This window comes from Takifugu flavidus, chromosome 17 (assembly GCF_003711565.1).
Source record: "Takifugu flavidus isolate HTHZ2018 chromosome 17, ASM371156v2, whole genome shotgun sequence".
NCBI lineage: Eukaryota > Metazoa > Chordata > Actinopteri > Tetraodontiformes > Tetraodontidae > Takifugu > Takifugu flavidus.
Genome location: NC_079536.1, coordinates 612,501 through 635,091, shown reverse-complemented (window position 1 = coordinate 635,091; position 22,591 = coordinate 612,501). Strand labels below are relative to the sequence as shown.

Sequence of the window (22,591 nt, the reverse complement as noted above, 5' to 3'; positions counted from 1 at the left end):
TTAGCATGGGGCCGTTAGCATGGGCCCGATAGCATGGGGCCGATAGCATGGGGCCGTTAGCATGGGGCCGTTAGCATGTGCTCCAGGGGTATTGATAGTTTTTCTGATAATTAGAATTAGGCTGCTGATGAATAAACATGTCAACATGGTGCAGTAAAGTCACAAAGAGGAGAATCCTCAGCAGTTGAGCTAGTCAACATTTTTACAGTGAAAGGAGACATTTGTGCAAGGAATCACACACACACACACACACACACACACACACACACAGAGACAATTCCTCCCTCTCTCTCTCCCCTCTGTCTCACTCCCTCCTTCTGTCTCTCTCTCCCTCTGTCTCTCTCTCTCCCTCCCTCTCTCTCTCCCTCCGTCTCTCTCTCCCTCCGTCTCTCTCTCCCTCCATCTCTCTCTCTCCCTCCGTCTCTCTCTCTCCCCCTCTGTCTCTGTCTCCCTCTCTCTCTCTCCCTCTGTCTCTCTCTCCTCCCTCCCTCTGGCTATCCCTCCCTCTCTCCTCCCTCCCTCTCTCCCTCCCTCTGGCTCTCCCTCCCTCCCTCTCTCTCTCCCTCCGTCTCTCTCTCTCCCCCTCTGTCTCTCTCTCTCCCTCTGTCTCTCTCTCCCAACAACTGGTTTCACTTTTCGACCAACCGACTGTCGGAACGTTGTCCCGTTAGCGATCGGAGTCTTCAGGTAAGAGGAGAGTTCTTCGTCAGCCAGTCAGATGAGGTTTTTCTGCCACTTGACTGAAGGTTCTACTTTGATTAACTTTGTCTCACTGCTTTGCTGGGATAATTATACTGTTGCTATTTTCTGCCTTTTCATCCATTTTGTGTTTTCAGTTACAGACAGATTAACAGAGGCAGCAGAGCTTTGATAACACCATTATGTAACATCATTTTCATCGTTTGGCATCAACATTTGTTCTTCTAAAACCATCTTTTTGGAAACTAAATCACCTGTTTGGAACCAGTTTGTCATCAGGGTGATGAAGCGCCTGAGCAGCCTAATGCTGAGAAAGTGGAAGGAGAAGGAAAGATGGAGTGGGAGGAGGAGGAGTGAACCATATGGAGCAGAAGAAGAGGAAGAGGAGGAGAGGCAGATCAATAGACGGATGACGAGGAGGAAGTCTGAACCATGTGGACAGATGCAGGAAGAGAAGAAAGAATGCAGGAGGAGAGACTCTGTGGAGGAGGAGTGGAGGAGGGGCAGGAGGAGGAACTCCAGCTCAGTGATGATGACAGAGGACAAAGCAGGAGGACACCTAGACAGGAGGTGGACCCGGCGCCGCCGCTCCGAGCCCTGCGGCACGCTGCACATCCAACTACTTCCTGTGTCCAACAGGAAGAGGAAAGAGTTGCTGAAGAGACACGCAGGTGGAATGTCCTGCAGCGAGCTGGTCCAGCCCAGGACAGCAGCAGCAGCAGAGGACAGACACGTCCCCAGAGGTCGTCCACAGCCCGCTGGACCGCTGGACCACAGTGAGCTAAACCATTCTAACCAGAACAACACTCAACCCCGACGCACATCACAACCACACCTGACAGGAAACACTTCAACGTGATTTCCTCCGTAGCTAACGGGACGTCTCTGGGACAACAATGTTGGGTCCAGTCAGGAAAACGTCGTTCCAGATGCAGTATTTATTCGTGAGGCAAATCTGGGAATCTCATAAATATTGATGAGGAGCCAAACAGGGTGCTCTGTGATTGGCTGGCGTGGCTACCCTGTGACTCTCCATCCCATCATCACAACAATGTGTTCATTACCATCAGCTTCTCATTTAGATTTTAAATATAAACCTTAATGCATTAAAGTAATGACCAACAGGACTATTATAGGACAGTATTGATCGACTCCACTTCCTCAGTTCTGTGGAGTTACCCTGTACTGGGCCGCGTGCATGCAGTGACTGTGGTTTCCACCAGGTGGCGCTGTTCTCTGTTTTCCTCTGTCTCTCTTACCCCCCTCTCTCCTCTTCCCTCTCTGCCCCCCCAGCCCACTGCCTGTCTCCCCCACCACTGCCTCCAGTATTCCAGCTGGAGACGTACCTGTCGGAGCCGCAGCGGTTGGAGACCAGGAGGCTGCGCTCCTTCTCCTCCCCTGCTGACGCCACCCTCAGCTCCTCCTCCTCCGCGTGCATCTCCTCCCGCTCTGCCTCACCTCCTCTGGGTCCAGGTCTTCAGGTCTGGAGGCTGGTGAGTCAAAGGTTGTCCTGATGCTGGTCAGACTGGTTCCTAGTGGACAAACTATGTCTTTTTCCATGACTTTTTAAATGTTAAAAGTACACGTTGCGACCTTTCATTTTTGTTTGTTGGCATCTGTGAGAAAGCTCACTCTCTGGAGGTCATAAAGGTCAAAAACCACTGGAGGGACGGGCTGTGCACCGAAATATAACCAACATCATTCTAGCCAGTCAGTGACAACATGGCTGGGGGGTCGTGGGGTTAGTGCCCCTGCAGATATGAACACACACTGGTACTGAACAGTGGCGTTAGCGCAGCCATCTGAGCGATATTAGCGTAGTGCAGGTCCACTTGGCCAGTTTGTCCTGTTTCTTAGTTCAAAGGTCAACAGAAGTGCAGCACTGCATAGTGACTATGTGGCATGACACTCCCTGAGGTGTCGAGTGATTAATAATAACGGAAACATGCACACTTTTACTGTTATCAGTAAATTAGTTTATTTTATTGGTCAATACGTTTTGTTTGAAAACTTTTGTACAGGACTGATCTTGATTGCTCGTATAATATTGACCTGTTATTTATATTTGTGAGAGAAATGTGAGTTGAAAATCGTGATTTTTCTGAGGTTAAAATTAAACACGCCAATGTTTGGTATCGAGCGACAATCGTCCTCGTCGCAGAAAGATGGCGGATATAGTAGAAAACCTAACATTCAAAATAAAATGTTACAGCAGCGTCTCTTTAAGATTTCGTACGCAAGGAAAAATATCACTAGCATATTGATCGAGCTGTGACACGCGTAGCACAGTTTAATCACGTCTGAACTGTTAAACAAAGGCAAAAACTATTTGAAACAAGATACATTCATCATAATGTGACGGATCTATCGGTAACGATGTGTTTTATTGTGAAACCTCAAACCGGAAATTGGTTGTGTTAGCACTGCTAGCTTGTTAGCTGTCAGGGCTCCGAGCTGCATCTTTGGCGATGACGCGCGTTCACCGGCAGCTCCGCTCGGTTCCAGCTGGAAAGACATAAGATGGAGCCGCGAAGACTTTATATGATTCACTATTATTGAAAACAACAAAACCAAACAGTAAAAAACTATTGGGATCGTCCACAGACCAACAGGGGCGTTTAATGAGCAGAACCTGCCAAGTAGGTCCACCGTTAGCTAACATTATTTAACCAGTCCTTTTAGCTGCACCAACGGGTGATGATGTTATCGAGGAAACTAACATCCATTTGTAGAATCCAGTTTTCATCAGGCTTCAGAAGCAGTTGATGTGTGATGTTTTTGCTCTGCAGGTGGAGGTTACAGACGTGATGGAGCAGGACACGGATGACCAGGGTAAGACCACCGAGAGGAGACACCATTCCTTCTGACCCACTTTCAGCCGAATAGGAAGCCCTTCCTCTGGTCCGGTCTCTGGTTCAAGTGGATTCTGAGCAACCTTCAGTTTCAGCTAGTTGATGGTCATTTACGGCGCTGGTCATGCCCACATCGGCACGCCAACACTTCCAGATGCCTCCTCAGGCCTGTGGCCCCAGGAGGCATCTGCTGCAGCACCATCCACGCACAAGTGCTGCACAGCAGTTGTGCGTCACGGTGTCCCAGTGCAAATTCAAGACATCACAATGTAATTTGACTTATGCCCCCCACGGAGCAGTTGGACCACATCCGGATCTGGATCTTGGGTGATGGTCCAGGTCAGTATTGAGCATGTTGTTGATGGAAGCTGGGGCCTCTAAGGAGAACACCAGGCTAAGACTCACACACAGGAGCTTGTTGTGTGGCAACAGTCCACATGCTAGCTTAGCTTACCTGCAGTGATGATCTCACCTGGATGTTTGGCATCACTCCAAACATATAAATACGAGTTTCACTTGGTTTAGAGGACAAACACAATCCCATCCTCAGTGCTCTGTTGCCATGACAACAAACCAGGCATCAGCTCGCAGGCCGTTTGGCTCAGGACTCATCAGTTTGGGCTTTTGAAAACACAGGAAGTGACATCAGAGCAGCTCCTCCACCCGCCCCAGCGTCTCAACGTCATATGTGTCTGGCAGGGTCTGGTGGATCCGAGCGAGACATCTACATGCGCTTCATGAAGTGTCACAAGTGCTACGACATCATCCCGACCAGCTCCAAACTGGTGGTGTTCGACACCACGCTGCAGGTGAGACGGCGCCGCAGGTGCTCTGTGAGCCACGCCCACATCCGAAGCCTTGACACCTGTGTTGTTGCCCAGGTGAAAAAGGCTTTCTTTGCTCTCGTGGCGAATGGCGTGAGAGCGGCTCCGCTATGGGAGAGCAAGAAGCAAAGCTTTGTGGGTAAGACTGCGTATGTGTCCTCGTGTTGTCGCTCAGTTACACACACATACACACACACACCTGTTCTCTCTGCTTCATCTGGAATTTCTACTTTTCAGGAATGTTAACCATCACAGACTTCATCAACATCCTGACTAGATACTATAAATCCCCCATGGTAACCAACACACACCGTCTGTTGTTCTATCTTTGTGAGGACCATCAGACACAACCCACCCCAGCCTTTTACTCAACACAACTAAACCCTAAAACCAAACCTAACCTGAACCTTCCAACACACCGTTAACGTTTTGAGGACACATTTCCACAGTTTATGATCTTTGTACGTGTTAAAGTCTCAGATCTGTTTGTAGCTTTTGTTCTGAGCTAACCTGGTTGCTAAAGCTTCATGCAGGACAGAACTAGTCTGATCATGTGACAACACACCTGTTCTTTTCGGCTAAATCTTGGATCCTGGTCCAGGACTTGATGGTTCTGGTTCTGTTAGATTAGACTTTCTTTCCCCCTGCAGAGATTAACGCTAACGCTTCAATCAGCTGAAGCGCGTCTGTTTGTGTCAGGTTCAAATCTACGAGCTGGAGGAGCACAAAATTGAGACGTGGAGAGGTAAGCCCCACCGCACATGGCCCGATTTACCCTGACGTGGCATCATGACCGTGTTCGTGTGTTGGCAGAGCTGTACCTGCAGGAGACCTTTAAACCGCTGGTCCACATCGCCCCCAGTGCCAGGTGTGTGTTTAGATGCTCGTCGCCGTGTTGTGTTGCCGTGTGACTCAGTTGTGTCTCTTGCAGTATATTTGATGCTGTGTACTCACTGATAAAGAATAAGATCCACCGTCTTCCGGTCATCGATCCCGTCAGTGGGAACGCCCTCTATATCCTGACCCACAAGAGGATCCTCAAGTTCCTTCAGCTCTTTGTGAGTCTATTATCAATTAATCACCCATTAATGAGTCACATGACCGAGCTGGTCTGTTAGAACAGTAGCGTCAGTCTGGTAGCCTAGAATGTTCTCCATCAGGTTTAGGAATGGCCTGCTATCATGGCAGCCTGCTCTTACATTCGTGTGTGTGTGTGTGTGTGTGTGTGTGTGTGTGTGTGTGTGTGTGTGTGTGTGTGTGTGAGGTGTGCGAGATGCCAATGCCAGCCTTCATGAAGAAGCCTCTGGAGGAGTTAGCTGTGGGGACGTATTCCAACATTGCCTACATTCACCCTGACACGCCCCTGATTACGGCTCTGTCTGTGTTCACCCACCGCCGAGTCTCCGCGCTGCCCGTGGTCGACCACAGCGGTAACCATGGACACCAGAACGGTCATCCGTGTGTGTGTGTGTGTGAGAGAGAGAGAGAGAGCGGGAGAGATGACAGTGTGTTCTTTGTCCGCAGGAAAAGTTGTAGACATCTATTCCAAGTTTGACGTCATAGTAAGTTAATGAGCTAATGTGAGGTAACCTGTGTGTTTGTGTTGTCACACACACACACACACACACACACACACGCACAAGGATCAACTGTCCAACATGTGTCCAGAATCTAGCGGCTGAGAAGACGTACAACAACCTGGATGTGACGGTGACGCAGGCGCTCCGACACCGGTCGCAGTACTTCGAAGGAGTCATGAAGTGCAACAAGCTGGAAACGTTGGAGACCATCGTGGACCGCATCGTGAAGGCCGAGGTGTCTCTGAGTGTCTCACACACACACACACACGCACTCACACACACACACACACACACACACACACACTCACACACACACGCACTCACACACACACACACACTCACTCACACACACACGCGCACACACACACACACACACACACACCGTCCCCTTTTCCCTCCCTTGGCCTGTTCACCATGAGGATCTATTTTGTTCTTTTGCATTTGCACAAGTATTAATAAATGTGAATGAAAGAAAGAACAGAAAATCAGAGCTGATCAGACGGAGGCTCAGATAAAAGCTCCCTTTGATCTATCAAAGAACTTCAGCCCCCGATAACATTTGACAACTGGACAGAACCTGAGTGAACTGGGAACAGGCTCCAGAGGGGATCCTTCCCAAAACGCCCCCACATCCGTTGTCGTGGAAATGATAAATGGTGCATTTTATTGATTTGGGGCACGTGCACGACAGCTGCAGGTCACTGAGCTGCACGAGTAGTGGTGGACCACACACAGACGTGGAGGAACTCCCAGATCGGCCCCCATTCAGAGTGTGAACCACCTGAAAACATGTCCTTGATTCTAGTGTCTTCAGAGTAGCCCCCTGTGTGTGTGTGTGGTGTGTGTGTGTGTGTGTGTGTGCGTGTGTGTGTGTGTAGGTCCACAGGTTGGTGGTTGTGGATGAGGAGTCCCATATCGTTGGCATCGTGTCTCTGTCTGACATCCTGCAGGCGCTTGTGCTGACACCCGCAGGTGCGTCACCACTGCTCGTTCTTCATCACAGGCAGAGATTTGCATCTACTGTGGCCTGCTGGGCCCCCTGAGGAGGGCCCCTGGCCCAGGGCCCCCTGAGCAGGACCCCTGAGCAGGACCCCTGAGCAGGACCCCTGAGCAGGGCCCCCTGCTCAGGGCCCCCTGAGCAGGGCCCCCTGGGTCAGGGGTGGTCTTTACAATATACACACATGTATATTTGTCTGCAGGTCTTGGCAGGAAGGAGTCCCTGCCCTCACACACACTGGACCCAGCAACAAGCGACAAGGACCAAGTCCTAGAGCCCAAGACAGACTATGAGCCTGAACCAGAAGAGGACCTGGACCAAAAGTCCAGCAGAACAGACACAGCAAGTCATTCAGCATTTTACCTAGACCAAGAACAAAGACAGGAACCCAGTGCAAAAACAGGGTCAGAAACCACTCCTGGATCAGAGCCCAATGGAGCAGATCAAGACCAGAGACCAGAACCTTGTGTGGACACTGAAAGAGATAGCTCTCTGAAACCAGTGCAGAACCAGGACCAGCAGTCTTATGAACAGGTAGACTGTCCCTCTGAACCACTACAGGACCAGGAGCATCTACTGGACCACGGAGAAACAGAACATCATCATGAGCCAAATCAAGACCAGAATCAACCAGACGAGGACCATCAAACTGAGCAGCTGACAGAAAATAACACTGGTCTTGTAGTTGACCTGGACCAGGAGGTGAGGGAAGGACCAGAAAGTGAGATGGGTGTTGTGTCAAAGGAGGAACAAGAGGAGGAGCCCAGGGAGGAGCCTGAAAAGGAGCCAGAGGAGGAGCCACAGAAGGAGACAGAAGAAGAGCCAGGGGAGGAGCCAGAGGAGGAGCCTAAAAAGGAGCCAGGGGAGGAGCCAGAAGATCCGGGGGAGGAGCCACAGAAGGAGACAGAAGAAGAGCCAGGGGAGGAGCCAGAGGAGGAGCCTAAAAATGAGCCAGGGGAGGAGCCAGAGCCTGAAAAGGAGCCTAAAAAGGATCCAGAGGAGGAGATAGAAGAAAAGCCAGGGGAGGAGCCAGAAGAAAGGCCAGAGGAGGAGCCTAAAAAGGAGCCAGAGAAAGAGCCAGAAGAAGAGCTCGGGGAGGAGCCAGAAGATCCGGGGGAGGGGCCAGGGGAGGAGCCTGTGAAATGATCATCCTCTGAAGCTTTTCCACTGTTTTTCATTGAATGGGGACGACTTGCTGCAGTGCTGCTGGGACAGACATTCTGTACGTGGGACCAATCACAGAGCTCTAAATGATCCTGTATATTTGCTCACAATGCATCAGATGCAAAGCTTCTTCCTATAGAGTCTATAGTATAGACGGTGGTGCAGAACTCCTCAGCGGTCCCCTTTTTCTATGGGATATGGGCTTTCAATCTTCAGGAGTCTTTCACTTGTTCTTGGGACACCATTTTGCCAGTAGGGGGCGCTGCAGTGGCTTCTGAACAGCCATCACATGATGAGCATGAAGCAAGTCTCAGCACTGAGTCCTGCTTATATCCCACACTGCCATTGACTTTAGTCCCTGTTTCAAAGGTCAGGTTTACTTTTGCTCTTCATCCTGAATCTGTTCACATCACTGCTCCTCCCTCCCAAAATCTAGCTTTTATTGTGGAGGAACCACAGGAAATCCAATATTTCAGCTCCTATCCTGAGCAACAGCGCCACCACAGACTTCACAGAAGAACTACATGTACTTTCACGTAGTTCTTCTGAGAGTCGTTGGCAGGATCGTTGGACCACCCAGGTGACCACCCAGATCATTAGCATGCTAATGGTCCACAGGGCTATATTTTCAAGCTCGGTCCCCAGTGAGTTCAGAAGTGAAGAAGCCTCCAGGATAGAGGGTGAAACGTCTTCAAGAGAAGGAAAACTGCCTCGATAACTCTGACCTGGATGATTGAGAATCTAGACAGACATCTAGCAGGAAGTCTTTGTCTTTCATGCTGTTTCAAGAGCACAAAGGATTCTGGGAATCGTGGTTCGTAATGCACCAGCTAATGCTACTTGTCTCCATGGTCTAATAATTGAAACAGGATTTGTGTGAGGTTTCATTTATTCTCTCTTGTTTGTTTGCATTTTCTTAATCTTTTCAGTTGTGTTCAATGAATTTACCATCAAAAAATCGTGAAATTCAAAGATCTGCACCATCTAGCCTGGAGGACATGCTGTTAGTTTGTAACAAAAGCTTCTGTTATTCTTCTCTAAACTGCAGCTTTCTTTGGTTGCAGTCAGATTGAGATTCTTCACTAACAACATGACTGGTAGAGAAAAGCCCCCATGCTGTAGAATCATGAGCTCCTCCAGCTTCTGTTCTCCAGGTTGGACCATTGTGACCAGTGTTGTGAGGAGGTCTGAACATTTCAGAGCCTCCAGCTGATCCTGAATACTCTTTGTGATATTGACATTTGAATAACAGTGATGTGTATTAGCTCATGCTAACACTAGTGTTACCTGTTGGTGAGTAGCTGTGGAGATTTTACCCTTATAAAAGTTATTTTCCTGTGACTGGTGGTTGTTGGCTCATCTGTGCTACTGACAGTCCAGAGCCTGGTGCCTGTTTCTAGTTCTGGATGCTAATAACGGTTCTGAGCTGCATTCCGCTAACGTCAGTGCGTCACAACAACATTGTTGAAGGTCACAAGTCGAAACATCATCTGTTTTTCTGCCTGAGCGAGATAACGAAGCTCCCAGATCCGAAGTAAAAAGGGGAGGAAAAACTTTAACAAATGAGGGAAACATCTTTATTTCCCAGTTGCCATTGATAAATTGAGCCAATATCAAGTTAAAAATACACTTTGAACATCTTGTGTGAGGGAAAAAAGATCCCAGACCTTCTAAAATGCAGACTTTTAGAAAAAAAAGCAAGAAAAATCAGTAATCAGCACAATTCAAGTCTTCATTTACAACATGGAAGTTTCTGAAAACAAGTTAACAATAAAAGTTTTGTTCCCATAGCAACTATCAAAACCAAGAAAGTCAAATCTGGGGTTTGAGTATTTTCCATGGTCCTTGAATGCAGCACGCTAATTTAATGGCTGAGTGTGAATGAGTCCAATAAAAACAAATACATTCATCATCACCCTCATCTTCATCACTGAAGTCTTCAGCAGCGGCACAAACATTAGCGTGACCTTTGACCTGCTGACACCAGTTTACATGTGACCATCACAAACAACCAGGACAGACAAGAGAGTCATTGTTGCTCTCTCTCCCTCTCACACACACACACACACACACACAGTTGACCTGGTTTCCACGAGCTTGTTTCAAACTTGACCTCGTCTCTTCCTTCTCAGCCTGGCAGCTCCAAGTCCAAGTGAAGCTCAGCCTCAGTAAATAAGACGGTGAATGTGAGTTTATCACTGCTGCAGAAACAGCGACCTCTTCCGGGGACACCGGTCACTACAGCAACAATACCCATCAGTCATAAGCGCGTGCACACACACACACTCTGTGACACATGCACGTGTATGGACGCGTGCACACAAGCTCAGTCTCAGCTTGTCCTCACATCTCTTCTTCCCTCTCAGCCACGTAACCTGCATTAACCTGCATTAACCTAAGATTCCCTCTAGCAGAGGTTTCTCTGTCGCCCACATTCTCAACGTTTCTGCTCCATCATTTCTTCTGTGGCCAGAAAAAAAACACATTTCAGACGCTTTTGTTTGTAGCTTTTAATCATTTTCATTAAAAATGTATCAAAGAACACCATTTCGATCACAAGCAGGTTTAATTTGACAAATCTGAGTCAAAGCATTCCTGAGTGTAACTGAATATAAAGAGTAAATTTGTATGTTATTTTTATTTTGTTCTATCATTACTAATCTACCAGCTGTGGTTAACCAGCACTAACCTAACCAAAGGCAAGGTCAGCTACTTCAGAGGTTACTCAGAGTTCTGATGAAAGCAGCTTTGTCTGATTTTATTATTTCTCTCTCATCAACTTCTTCGGTTCCTCACGCCGGGTTCTTCAAACGAAATAACCGACGTTCTGCTGGCTCAGGGGTGCATCTTCTGCAGAACTCTGTCCTCCAAACGGGCGTAACGCTTCAGCATGTGGTCATAAACCTGCAGCACACCTGAATCATCAGCCGCAGGATGATTCTTAGCGTGTATGTGTGTGTGTGTGTGTGTGTGTGTGATATACCTGCTGGGCTCTGGGATCAGGCGTCACTGCCAGTTGGGGTTCCTGAGCATTTTTTACCACATCAGCAAATGAAACTCCAGATTCTGCAACCAGACCTACAACAGAGCGCCCAGACAGCAAGAATCTGTCGCGTGCTCTTCACGTTACGGCGGCGTTTCGAGTGTGTGCATTACTATGCAAAGCTCTGTAGGCGGAGCCAAGGCAGGTGGAGTTTGACACATCGATGGTGTAAACGGGGGCGTTGAACACGTCCGACAGGACCTGCAGCAGGACACAAAATTGTCATACATCTTGGTGTTAATGACGCCAAATTATGCTAATCAGAAGTCACTAAAATGAATGTGGACTCCACTGATGAAATGTGTAGCCGCACGTCGTCAGTGGCGGGTAACGAGGTGGTGCGTGCAATAGTCAACCCCCCCCGACGGTCCTAATCCTTGAGAAAGTCGTTCCCAGCCAATTAGGCGACTACCTCCAAAGCAATAGATTGAGGATTTAGAGCTCATGGCAGCACAGAAGATCCCTAATGATCTCCGTCCAGCGTCAGATAAAGGGCGGATGTCTGTTCCTGTCCCGTCAGATATAACCCACAAACCAACTGAACTTCTCACGGGTCACTTTACAGCACCAGCAGAACCCTGTGAGTGCATGTCAGGTGATGATTTATTACAAATCTGAACCTTTCATAATCCTTTACGAACCATCAGACCCCCCCAGAGTCATGTGATCACTGACCTGCAGGATGTCTCTGTTCGAAGAAGCTCCTCCTGTCGCCAACACACAGGTTCCTGGGACTGGAAACAGACACACACTTTCAGTCATGTGTGATACTGTAGTTACTGAGGGGGTGGAGCTACGGGGGTGGGGCCACGGAGGGTGGAGCTACTGGTGGGGTGGAGCTACGGAGGGGGTGGAGCTTACTGATGGAGTATCCGAGCCTTTCAGCATAGAGTCTCCGAGACAGGAACTGACCTTCCACCAGAGCTCGGACCTCCATCTGAGGACTCAGTGAGGTCACCTGCAAGAAATGAGACGGGAAATAGAACATTAGGCAATTAGGACTGTGGAATCCATCACCACCACCATCATCATCATCATCATCATCATCGTTTGTCTGTACACCTGAGTGTCATCTGTGCCAAACAGGTGAACACCAACTGCAGGAGGAGTGATCTCCATACTGTCAAAATAAAAGCCTGGAGATAAAAAAATCAATCAATCAATCAGGCCTGAGAAAAAGGGTGAAGTTGTGAAACATTCGAGACAGGTAATAGACATTAAAGCGTACCGATGTTGCCATGGTTACCAAGTGGCGTCGTTCTCAAGGCATCAGAAAAACGTTCCCATGATCCTCCAGCACACTCGTCTCTGATCCGTTCCCTCGTCAGAGAACCATTTTTAAAGCTGACACACACACACACACACACACACACACACACACACACACACACACGAGTCAGCCATTAAAGACTGGCCTCTTTTAATTGGTGCATTTCTTGATGTGAAACATTGATACTGTTTAGAAGTTCTACTAATTTATATTAATGAGGAGAGAAGCTTCAGAAATAAGTTGGATTCCAGTTACAATCCTGAGCGCATACTCACGTTTGAAAGGCTGTTTCTGTGTGTGTGAGAGTGTGTGTGTGAGAGTGTGTGTGTGTTTCTGTGTGTGTGTGTGTGTGAGAGTGTGTGTGTGTACCACAGCAGAGCCATGTATTCCTGCCACTTGATGGGGTTACAGAAGACGTGACCTTCTGTAGCAGGACAGGGCTGCTGAATCCACGTAAACACGGTGTCGCTTGTACCCAGACTCACCTGAAGACACACACATGCACACGCACGTGCACACATATGTAGGTGTACAGGCAGGCTAAGGAGTTCGCCAAAGAAGCGTCAGGTGAACTTACAGCAACGTCCCCGGGCTGGAGTCTCATTCCTGCCAGAGATGCTGGGAGAAAAACACACACATCAAGGGCTCCGAACCCATGGCCCCGGGGCCTCCAGTGTGAACTGGGGGTCATTTAAAACGTATCTCTCTGTGGAGATTGTTGAACACAACACACCACCAGCCAGCCACTGGGCCACCTCCCACAGGGGGACAGTTCCTACCTGGGTTGTCTCCAGTGAAAGTCACCACGCTGCAGCTCTTGGAGAAACCATATCGGTGGACAAAGTAGGCAGAAATCCGACCCTGCAGCAGGACAAACATGGAATTTTTATGTCTCTCCTCATGTGAATAAGAAACCAGCGTGTCCCGACTCACCAGTACGGATGTGGAGGGCTGCGGTTCTCCCAGGAGTCGGTCCAGATGAGGAGCGGTAGCATCCAGGCAGACTTGTGACCACGCTCTGCTCCGTATATCCAACAGATTCATCCCTGAACCTGCACAGCAAGAATCAACAGGCAGGTTTAAAGGAATAATAACCCAAAGATGAAAATTCTGCTGACAAGATTCAGCTCAGCAAACCTGGCTAAGCTAATACGAAGCCCTGTGAATGATGAACCCGGTGCAGACGTATTCTCAGCAGAGCTCACAGCTCACCTGCACTGAGCTAGTAATTAATAAACAAAGTGTTTTTATAAAAATAGTACCATCGCTGAAGTCTACAGCAGCATAATCACCAAGGAAGAGGGAGGCAGCAAAGCTGCTGACCAATGAGATCCTCTGCATGTACAAAAACATCCCAGAATATGAATCATTAGTGATGTCAGAGACCACAGGAGACACAGCAACAGTCCCACCTCTGTGTCCTGGTACTCCCGCGGGCGCGTCTGCCACAGTTTAGCGATCTGGTTTCCAGTGAAACGCTGCAGACACAAAGCAACATGATAATTAGCAGTGGTAGTAACATCCCAAAGAGACAGTGTTATCATTGAGAGAGAGACAGGCGGACACGAGGACAGGGGGACACGAGGACAGGCGGACACGAGGACAGGGGGACATGAGGACAGGGGACAGGCAGACACAAGGACAGGAGGACACAAGGACAGGGGGACATGAGGACAGGCAGACACAAGGACGGGACAGGCAGACACGAGGACAGGGGGACAGGCAGACACAAGGACAGGGGACAGGCAGACACGAGGACAGGGGGACAGGCAGACACAAGGACAGGGGGACAGGCAGACACGAGGACAGGCAGACACGAGGACAGGGGGACAGGCAGACACAAGGACAGGGGGAGAGGCGGACACAAGGACAGGGGGACACGAGGACAGGGGGACAGGCGGACATGAGGACAGGGGGACACGAGGACAGGCAGACACAAGGACAGGGGGACAGGCAGACCTCATAGGCTCTGGATCCTGTGATTTCAGCCAGCCTCAGGGCGCCCCCTACTGCTGTTTGTAGGTCATTACACTGCTGAGAGCTGCTAGAGTCCATCCATACAGGAGAGTTCAACACTGAGAAGCTGTCCTGTGTACACACACACACACACACACACACACACACACACACACACACAAAGACAGAGAATAATAAACACAAACACAATATAACACACAATAAGACAAACACACATGATAAAACACACACCTGCAGCAGCTGGTGCAGGTTCTGCTCCGGGTCCAGGTTTTTCAGGGTCTCAGATGCTCCAGTCTTCCAGTACACGCTGCCATGTTGCTGAGCAACCAGTATCAAATAAGTGAATTGGCGTTTGTTTGTCCTACTCTGCTTCAGTCGACATAAATGCTAATGCAGAGGTGCTGCAGCTACAGTAGTTATTAATAACTTTCCTTTATCAGCACTTTTCTGTACACTCACGAACGCTGTCAGTATTAGATATTTAATAAATATCAGTTAAAATCAGCGGGGAAAAAAGACAAAAGAAGCAAAAGAAGTGAGGAGAGTTTTGGTTTTGGTCATTTTAAACAGGGGTTTGGATATGAAGGGGTGACTGTGGTGCCCAGACAGGGCTAAAAATGTTGCAATCCATATAACATTGTAACATTTAATTACTGTGAATTAATTAGGCGCACATGTCCAAGGAGGCGAGTACCTGGACGCTGCACCCTCACCCTGTTTATGAATTAGATTCCTAAGTGATGAAACATCCCAACATTTCCCTCACCTGACCAGCACCTGACAAGGCTCGGACACGGGAGAAGTCAAATCCCGCCCTCTTCATGCGGTCCAGGAGCAGGTCCAGAGCCTGACGACAGACTCAGCGTTACGCCGACTGAAAGGTGGCGCTTTAGGGGTGAAAGCCCTTCGTTTGTGTGTCTGTGTGTTACCTTCACCCACATCAGTACAGGCGAGGTGACCGTGAGGCCGTCAGCATGAACGTGAACGCCTCCACGAGTACTGACAGAACAACAGACCGTCAGTTTCAAAATAAAATACCTGTACGCCATCGTGACTGCTTGATAAAATATAGTTTTTATTTATTCCACGCGAAAGTAAAACTTCAAACCATTTTGTAGATGGAAATACTCAGTGAAACAATGATGAAATCCATCTAATTGATATAATATTATATATATAACCACAAACCTGCAACAGAATAAGCTGTGATTAAACAGAACTATGGTACGTTACCTGAACTCAGGTAGCTCAGAGTCAAACTGAACATTGTTCTGATGAATTACAGCCAGGTTCTCATCGATGGCCACAACCTTCAACTTCAGACAAAAGAACAAAAGCACATCAACATCTGGACCCAGTCTGTGTTCAAGGTGCAGCTGCAAAAGCAGAGTGCACATGCACATGTAAGCATGCACATGCATGCGCAGCTGAGCTGATTGTTAATGTGTATATCTGGAAAAACTGCATTGACTACTTTGTAATCAGATGTTTAACTATCCAAGTGCACAGTTCACGTTCGCCTCAGAAACTCTGAAAAAGGTCAAAGTTCACCATTTTCCAAAGGTACATCCGGGCCTCTCGCGCATGTAATAAAACCCAGTCTCACCTGTTGCGTGCTGAAGTCGAAGCCTAAGAACACAGGAGGGTTCGGCTCGGTAGACATGTCCCTCTGTGGTGCCGAACCGACCCAATTGAAAAGCTGGCCGTGCTGCGGTCACGTGACCAGACCGGATATGCGCGACATTAACCGGAACCGGAAACAACAATTCCGTCAACAGAAACAATTACGGAGGAGTTGAGAAAATAGAATGTGACAAGGACGACCATTAAAGGTACACTTTGGTGCTCAGGTCTGTTTGTTTTCACGCCTCTAAATTCATACATATGTGTATTTAAGCCTTTAAAATAGAAACCGATGACGCTGGAAAAGGCGACGTGGCTAATGTTGGCTAACTGCGTCACAGATGTGACTCGCTACATATTTGATTCCTAACTTTTATTTATTAACAATGATTTCTTTACAGCATACAATGGCATGCACAGTAAAACAATGAACACCTCTCTTTAAGATTATACCTTGAGGAATAGTGTCATAAAATGAGTCAAAGAAAGAAACTGAATAGTTCTGCATACTTTTGTTTGCTGCAGGGTCTTCGAGTATTTTCACTTTTTCTTAGGGATTTAGCACGTTTTTTCTTAGAGATTTAGCACGTTTTTTCTTAGAGATTTAGCACGTTTTTTCCTAAAGACAATGAGGTGATGGTCCATAGGAGGAATTTATCAACCAGAAAAAGGGGCTTTGCTTTGCTCCACTTGGGTGAAAGAGTTGCCATGAGTTTCAGGTTGTTCACATCCCGTATGTTAACACAAGTTTCTCTTGTGAGAGCAGAAAATTACATTTTGTTCACTATCAGAGCTGCAAAATATCCCAGAATATTGCAACAGAAGCAGAGACAAACCCTATTTTCGGTTTCACAAGTTACTAAACTCAACATTAAAGCTCATTCTTAGCATTCTTAGCTCTTTGGATGTGCAGATGTTCTTCGTAACCTCGGGCTTATAAGATAAGTGATATATTTAGTTCTTGAATTGTTAATGTCTAGTTTAGAAAAGAGTTGCCCTTTATAATGACCTTTTATCTCAGCCTGAAGCCATGTATGACATTAGAACGATCTCAAGCCAAAGTTCTTTATGCAGGAACGGCACCGACACTGTAGTTCCAAGATCTTTGGCTCTTTCTGTCTTCTTGCCATGAATGTTGCCTGGATTGTGGATTTTGTTCCCATTTAAAAGTGTCGGTGTTTCTCAGGAGGCACCAGGAGCAGCTGGGGTGGAAGCGCCTCATTTCCATGTTTGTGTCTCCAGACGGTCGGTTATGGCAGCGATCCCGAGGCCAGGAGTGTGTTACATCTGCCAGAACTGCTCTAATAAACTCATCCACTGTCCACGAGACATTCTACTCACGCACGGCTGGAAATGGAGATAGAAGTGGAAATAGATGGAAATAGATGTACTGCATATTAAATCTCTGTTGTTAAGCCTAACCACATATTGAGCTTAGATTTAGTGAACAACTTTGTCCTCTAAAGTTGAGGTTTCACTGGTTGGTCGTATTAATTCCGAGGTATTTCAAACAAGGCTGATGGGAATATGGTCGCAGTCATGTAAATTCCCATTTATTATTATTATTTATCCACGGGGAACTGTGCAGGCTTTCAGACCATGGCAGAACTGAATCTGGCAGCAAAGCTGAAGAACCAGCTGAAGCAGGACAAGATCCACCTCTGGAACCCTCCATACACGGATGACCAGCACCAGGCCGGACAGCAGCACATGCAGGTCAGCCGGGGGAGGGACGGCCCGCCCAATCCCTGTTATCTGCTCATTCACATTCACGCTTTTGATTGTGTCGTTAGGAGCTGGCGCAGCGTTATTCCTCGCTGCTGGCCCTGCAGGTGTCGGACGTAGAGGGCGCTCTTGAGTCGATCAGAGTTCAGGCAGTGAACCGGTTGAGGGGAAACAAGAGATTCAGGGAGCTGAACATGGCCACCGTGGAGCTGCTGCTGCCCAGAGACAGCAGGAAGGTTTGGATGTCTACACACCACAAAAATGATGACGCAAGGCTGGATTCCAGAGTGATGATTCAATATTTCACAGCTAAAGAAACAGCTTAGCCTTAATGGAAATGTTCCACACAGATTCAGATTTTACAGCTTTAACGTTCCTGTTTAATGTGTATTTTCAATCAAATATTTAACGTAATTGTTGTTTGTACTCTATTAGGACAATAAGGCAAAAACTCTCATCGAGACACGGTTGGATGTCCTGGTGCAGCAGCTGATGGACAGGTGCTCTCATCGTGGCACACACACTTTTCTAGAAGGACACACAAGTGATCAGCTGTGTTGGTGTGTTTGCAGGATTGGAGAAGAGTTTGGTCTCAAATCCATCAAACTGATCCTGAATGGAAAAACCTTGATCCCAGGTTTGTTTCTCTTGCTACGATTTGGATTATTATTATTATTAGGCTCGGTTTCAGCTCCAGTCCAGACAAAACATGGTGTCAGAACCCTTTCAGAGCACTGCCACGGTTCCTTTGAGCAAGGTACTGAACCCATAAAAGGCTCACATAGCAGCAGAACTGGCGACCAGTTACTGGGTTCAGGGGTAGTTACTGTCTCACATAGGTCCGATTGGCTTGGATTTCCTTCCCCCTAATCAATAAAATCCTAATTTAAAACGTGTGTGTGTGTGTGTGTGTTAGATCAGACGCTGGACACACAGGGTGTGAAGAACCACAGTAAGATGATGGTTCTGAAGGTGACTGACGGAGAGGAGGAGAAGAACCACCAGCACGAGAGCATCCAAAGAACCCAAAAAGGCTTTCAGATTTTGTCTGAACGAGGTAATGCCGACTCATGTTTTAAAACTGGGGGATTTAGAGTCTGTGGTGATTGACGACATGTGACTGTGTGTTACTGGTGTTGTGCTCGTGCTCCCTTCAGTCAGCTGACAGTAATCTGAGACTCTGATTGGTCAGATGGCAGTGAGGATCCAGACACCTCACCATTCCTGGAAATAGCTGACCAGAAGGGAGAGCCTCTGAAGGTTCCACACAGTGAGAAGAAGGTTTGCTCTCTGGATTTGCACCATCACCTGCAGTGGTGGACAACAAACTTCCTGTGAGCGAACGTGTTTGTTCACCCTCCTCCCAGGCGCTGATCCTGGCCATGGGTTTCCATGAGAAGGGTCGTTCCCTGATGAAGAAGAAAGAGTTTGAGAAGGCGCTGTGTCACCTGCTGCAGGCTGACCATCACTTCAGGTGTGTCACCGTCCTCCGTGCTGGACCTGCTGGACCGGCCGGTGCCATATTCGCAGGCTCCGCCCATGACTGGTGTTAACATGACTGTGGTGGGTGGTTTCCAGCCAATGTGGCTCAGCGCTGCTCCGGTCCGTGGACAACTTTGCTGTGCTGCAGCTGGACATCGTGTGGTGCTACCGAGCGCTGAAGGCTTTGACCTGCCTGGATGACGCCAGGAGGCGCCTACAAAGCGCCGAGGACTGTTTCCTGCAGTGCTACGGGCAGCAGCAGCAGAGGCTGCTCATGATCAAGGTACAAACAAGCATCAAGCCACCGAAACAGCACACGCGCTCGCACCTCCCGCCAATCACCACTCAACTGTGTTGTCAGGGCAACACAGGCAGGGAGGACGTCTTGTTCCTGCGGCTCTACCTCCTCCAGAGTCTCCTGTCGTACATTGAAGGAAACGACTTTCTGGCTAAACAACAACTAGACAAAGTTGGTTTTGCTTGTTCATTCGTCAAGATCATTTGTTCTGCCGCTAAACTGATAATTTGGCTTAGTCAAACCTGCGACTGGGAACGATGTTAGCTTCACTACTGTGTGTCTGGTGTGTGTGTGGTGTGGTGTGTGTGTGTGTGTGTGTGTGTGCGCCTGTTCCCGTATCAGGTAGAGTCTCTATATCGTCGTGTGGGTCTGGACTCGGAGAAGATGACTCAGCTCATGATTTTGGGGTTCACGGATAGAGAAGCAAGACTGGGACTCAGAGCCTGTCAAGGAAATGTGGAAGAAGCCGCCATTTACATCAGCAATCAGAGACAGGTAACACACACACACACACACACACACACACACTGACCCACACGGCCAGGTGAGGGGAGTTCTGAGGGGAGATGAGCTGTTTTTGTCTCTTGATCAGGAGAAAATTGAGCAGAGGCAGAGAGAGAGAATGAAAAGAAGCAGACGGTTAGAGGTCATCTCCACCCTCGCTGAGCTGGGATACTCGAGGAGAGACGCTAGCAGAGCCGCACACCTCGCCGAGGGAGACCTGGACAAAGCTTTGGGGGTCTGTCAGACACGAAGAGGTCTACCTGTAGAGGGCATCAGCTGATTTGCTCTGCATGTGCTTTCAGATCCTGCTGGACTCGGGTCCACCGGTCCTGTCCAGCGACACCTCAGAAGGCGTCAGTGCAGACAAGCTGGAGCAGGTGAGCAGCTCTCTGATCGGTCTAAACGTCTGCAGTGCTGTGTGATCGACTCTGCCTCCGTCCGTGCAGTTGTTGTACCTCGGCTTTGAGCGAGACTCATCCAGAACAGCGCTCCGGTTGACGGGAGGAGACGTCCAGTCGGCCACCCAGCTGCTGATCGACCACCAGGGCGTCCTCTCTGCAGAGCTGCTGTCCGCGTCACAGCCGGCCGGGTCCTCATCCAGCCCTTCGCCCTCGTCTGAAGAGCCCAGCACCTCCTCCATCTCCGCAGGTGAAGCACCACTGATGATGTGTGATGAGTGGCGGTCCAGGCTGGTTGTAGTGGCTGGTCCAGTGTAGACCCACATCCACAGGGTGGAATGTTGTCAAATATCTAGATTAATTCATGAGCTGGCACTATAATTATACTGTTATAAACTACAGGGGTGCATTAATTACATGACGCGATGCCTCACGTTCAAATAGTTGCTAGTTCAGCCAGATAAAACCCTCAATCGGTCCCGTGAATAAGTAGCATCAACCTAGCGATTAAACACACTAATATCTGCTTCATTGTGTGTCATGGAGAACCGTGCCAGCATAGTGCACGCCTTCATCTTTAGACTGTTCCTCTCACTACATTAGGCACCAGGTAGCTTTAGTCAGCTTTTCTTTTCCACCCTTCATCTTTCCGTCATCTCCATAATTTAATATACATACAAGCTAACTTTATAATACAGCTTTTTCATTTAAAAGTAGTTTGTGACGGCACCTTTCTGGAATTATTGGCCTAATTATCGTAACTTAACATGGAAATACGTGGTAATAAGTGCAGGCGCACGGTGCCTTTAGCAGAACGAGAGCAAAACTATTTCCTCCCATCACGTGCACGAAGCTCCTTACCCAGAATGCACCTGGGTGCTTCCCCCCATATCAGACCGCCACTGTGTGATTGATGCTGGTAAATATTCCTGCTCTTATGTAGATAATGAAGCTAATATGGAGTTTTCCCAATTCTAACTCTCCACTTTTTAATGACCAGAGGATAACGAGCTGGTTAACGAGGCGTTGGAGGACATCTGTCACGATGAGGAAGATTATCTGGATCTGACTCTGGAGGAGGAGAGCGAGCTCATCAACACCATGAAGGGATACCTGAAGTCAGCATCAGGCACGCCATGACTGCAGCTGGACCGGTGCCGTGGGCCCAACTGGACCGGTGCCGTGGGCCCAACTGGACGGGGCCGTGGGCCCAACTGGACGGGGCCGTGGGCCCAACTGGCCTGTTCTTTAGGCTGATGGGGGCTCAGTTTGAGGAGATGGCTCATGTTGTTCTTGTCTGTTTGTCACCAATCATGAAAAAGCATTTCTGGTTCTGAAATGTCCAAAGAACTTTGCTTCAATGAGAAGTTAAAACTTCACGTAGTTTTAATAAAGAAAGCGGAGTTTGTGTGAAGCCTGATGAGGAACATGCTGACCCATCTCAACATTTTAAACGTATTTTCTAACTCTTTTACTGAAGCGTCTGAGTGAACAGAACCTTTGCGGACCTCTACATTAGTGACGACTGCAGCTCGCACCGTTCGGGTCGGATGATCCGAGCACACAAAACACACGAGAACCTTTTGAATAGAAACGGTTTTCCTCTGAAAGGTTTATTGATCGTGTCGTAGAGCTCGGACTCTAAAAGTAGTTGACGACCCTGCGGATGGACTGAATGTTGGGGTTCTGGGCCTGCCACTCGTTATGGCTGCTGTAGTCGCCACGCTCCACCACATACATCCGACCCCGGAAGTTGGGCTCCTCGTACATCACCCAGCTGTGGACACAGAGCAGAGGTCAGGGTGGCGCCGGGGGTCCGGCACTTCCTGTTTGTGAGGCTGTTTGTGTGTTTGTGTCAGACTCACGCGCCGTCGCCGAACACCTTGACTGAGTTGATGCAGTTCTTGGAGAAGCCTCGGCTCTGCAGGAACGGGGTGTCGTCACAGATCTCCACACACTGACCGGCGAAGTTACAGCCGTCGAACAGCTCGATGCGATAATGTTCTCCGTGCTGGGGGAGGCACAGACGCCATCGCGTGTCACCACAGAAGAAACGACTTCAAGATGCAAGAAGAAAACTTGGAGTTCGTGATGAAAACGTGTGGCCGCGACCTTCGTCAGCGCCACACGACCTTCAGCTGAACATCCATACCAT

General features: G+C 48.5%; 4 protein-coding genes across 12 annotated transcripts in view; 2 read left to right on the top strand and 2 right to left on the bottom strand.

Moving 5' to 3' along the window:
- Positions 1 to 598: 598 nt before the first annotated feature.
- LOC130513696 (5'-AMP-activated protein kinase subunit gamma-2-like) lies at positions 599 to 9,457 on the top strand. Of its 3 annotated transcripts, none has more exons than XM_057012621.1 (15): positions 599 to 687; positions 968 to 1,475; positions 1,993 to 2,192; positions 3,489 to 3,531; positions 4,251 to 4,360; positions 4,433 to 4,514; positions 4,613 to 4,671; positions 5,075 to 5,120; positions 5,189 to 5,243; positions 5,307 to 5,433; positions 5,640 to 5,805; positions 5,900 to 5,937; positions 6,044 to 6,190; positions 6,834 to 6,927; positions 7,155 to 9,457. In XM_057012621.1, the coding sequence occupies exons 2-15, from the start codon at positions 983 to 985 to the stop codon at positions 8,096 to 8,098; spliced, it is 2,604 nt and encodes an 867-aa protein (XP_056868601.1). In that variant the 5' UTR covers positions 599 to 687; positions 968 to 982; the 3' UTR covers positions 8,099 to 9,457. The 3 variants fall into 3 exon arrangements, with proteins under 3 accessions (XP_056868601.1, XP_056868600.1, XP_056868602.1); XM_057012620.1 differs by having other exon boundaries at positions 628 to 687; positions 837 to 1,475; XM_057012622.1 differs by lacking the exons at positions 599 to 687; positions 968 to 1,475; positions 1,993 to 2,192 and adding an exon at positions 3,121 to 3,338.
- Positions 9,458 to 10,611: 1,154 nt separating this feature from the next.
- xylb (xylulokinase homolog (H. influenzae)) lies at positions 10,612 to 16,141 on the bottom strand. Of its 4 annotated transcripts, none has more exons than XM_057012626.1 (19): positions 16,013 to 16,141; positions 15,640 to 15,722; positions 15,336 to 15,405; positions 15,173 to 15,253; positions 14,638 to 14,724; positions 14,389 to 14,517; positions 13,842 to 13,907; positions 13,692 to 13,764; positions 13,363 to 13,481; positions 13,209 to 13,290; positions 13,007 to 13,047; positions 12,799 to 12,914; positions 12,388 to 12,503; positions 12,222 to 12,295; positions 12,021 to 12,117; positions 11,835 to 11,893; positions 11,273 to 11,360; positions 11,100 to 11,194; positions 10,612 to 11,020 (listed from the first exon to the last, which is right to left on the bottom strand). In XM_057012626.1, the coding sequence occupies exons 1-19, from the start codon at positions 16,067 to 16,069 to the stop codon at positions 10,952 to 10,954; spliced, it is 1,602 nt and encodes a 533-aa protein (XP_056868606.1). In that variant the 5' UTR covers positions 16,070 to 16,141; the 3' UTR covers positions 10,612 to 10,951. The 4 variants fall into 4 exon arrangements, with proteins under 4 accessions (XP_056868606.1, XP_056868608.1, XP_056868609.1 ...); XM_057012628.1 differs by having other exon boundaries at positions 13,722 to 13,764; XM_057012629.1 differs by having other exon boundaries at positions 15,346 to 15,405; positions 16,013 to 16,117.
- nub1 (negative regulator of ubiquitin-like proteins 1) lies at positions 16,083 to 21,850 on the top strand. 3 transcript variants are annotated; one of them, XM_057012625.1, is made up of 16 exons: positions 16,083 to 16,238; positions 17,618 to 17,745; positions 17,823 to 17,990; positions 18,190 to 18,254; positions 18,327 to 18,391; positions 18,671 to 18,811; positions 18,947 to 19,035; positions 19,122 to 19,228; positions 19,333 to 19,519; positions 19,598 to 19,705; positions 19,877 to 20,029; positions 20,127 to 20,273; positions 20,341 to 20,415; positions 20,485 to 20,686; positions 21,437 to 21,614; positions 21,659 to 21,850. In XM_057012625.1, exons 2-15 carry the CDS (start codon positions 17,629 to 17,631, stop codon positions 21,574 to 21,576), a joined length of 1,764 nt encoding a protein of 587 aa, XP_056868605.1. In that variant the 5' UTR covers positions 16,083 to 16,238; positions 17,618 to 17,628; the 3' UTR covers positions 21,577 to 21,614; positions 21,659 to 21,850. The 3 variants fall into 3 exon arrangements, with proteins under 3 accessions (XP_056868605.1, XP_056868603.1, XP_056868604.1); XM_057012623.1 differs by having other exon boundaries at positions 21,437 to 21,850; XM_057012624.1 differs by having other exon boundaries at positions 16,111 to 16,256; positions 21,437 to 21,850.
- Positions 21,851 to 22,017: 167 nt separating this feature from the next.
- The window catches only part of crygn2 (crystallin, gamma N2), a 2,567-nt gene continuing 1,993 nt past the window's right edge, over positions 22,018 to 22,591 (bottom strand). For both annotated transcript variants that reach the window (XM_057012635.1, XM_057012633.1), the window contains 3 exons: positions 22,589 to 22,591; positions 22,302 to 22,447; positions 22,018 to 22,213 (listed from right to left, as the gene is read on the bottom strand). The exon at positions 22,589 to 22,591 is cut by the window's right edge and continues 154 nt beyond it. In XM_057012635.1, coding sequence (XP_056868615.1) covers positions 22,078 to 22,213; positions 22,302 to 22,447; positions 22,589 to 22,591 — 285 coding nt within the window. In that variant the 3' untranslated portion in view covers positions 22,018 to 22,077. The remainder of the gene's footprint in view (positions 22,214 to 22,301; positions 22,448 to 22,588) is intronic.

Excerpts from the sequence above, each read along its gene's own strand:
- LOC130513696 (XM_057012621.1), top strand. The coding sequence starts at position 983 with ATGAAGCGCCTGAGCAGCCTAATGCTGAGAAAGTGGAAGGAGAAGGAA. Across the intron at positions 5,121-5,188 it reads CAAAATTGAGACGTGGAGAG|AGCTGTACCTGCAGGAGACC; the intron begins GTAAGCCCCACC and ends GTGTGTTGGCAG. Across the intron at positions 5,244-5,306 it reads CACATCGCCCCCAGTGCCAG|TATATTTGATGCTGTGTACT; the intron begins GTGTGTGTTTAG and ends TGTCTCTTGCAG.
- xylb (XM_057012626.1), bottom strand. The coding sequence starts at position 16,069 with ATGTCTACCGAGCCGAACCCTCCTGTGTTCTTAGGCTTCGACTTCAGC. Across the intron at positions 15,723-16,012 it reads TCGACTTCAGCACGCAACAG|TTGAAGGTTGTGGCCATCGA; the intron begins GTGAGACTGGGT and ends TTTTGTCTGAAG. Across the intron at positions 12,118-12,221 it reads TTGGCACAGATGACACTCAG|GTGACCTCACTGAGTCCTCA; the intron begins GTGTACAGACAA and ends CATTTCTTGCAG.
- nub1 (XM_057012625.1), top strand. The coding sequence starts at position 17,629 with ATGGCAGAACTGAATCTGGCAGCAAAGCTGAAGAACCAGCTGAAGCAG. Across the intron at positions 17,746-17,822 it reads CCGGACAGCAGCACATGCAG|GAGCTGGCGCAGCGTTATTC; the intron begins GTCAGCCGGGGG and ends TTGTGTCGTTAG. Across the intron at positions 20,274-20,340 it reads ACCTGGACAAAGCTTTGGGG|ATCCTGCTGGACTCGGGTCC; the intron begins GTCTGTCAGACA and ends ATGTGCTTTCAG.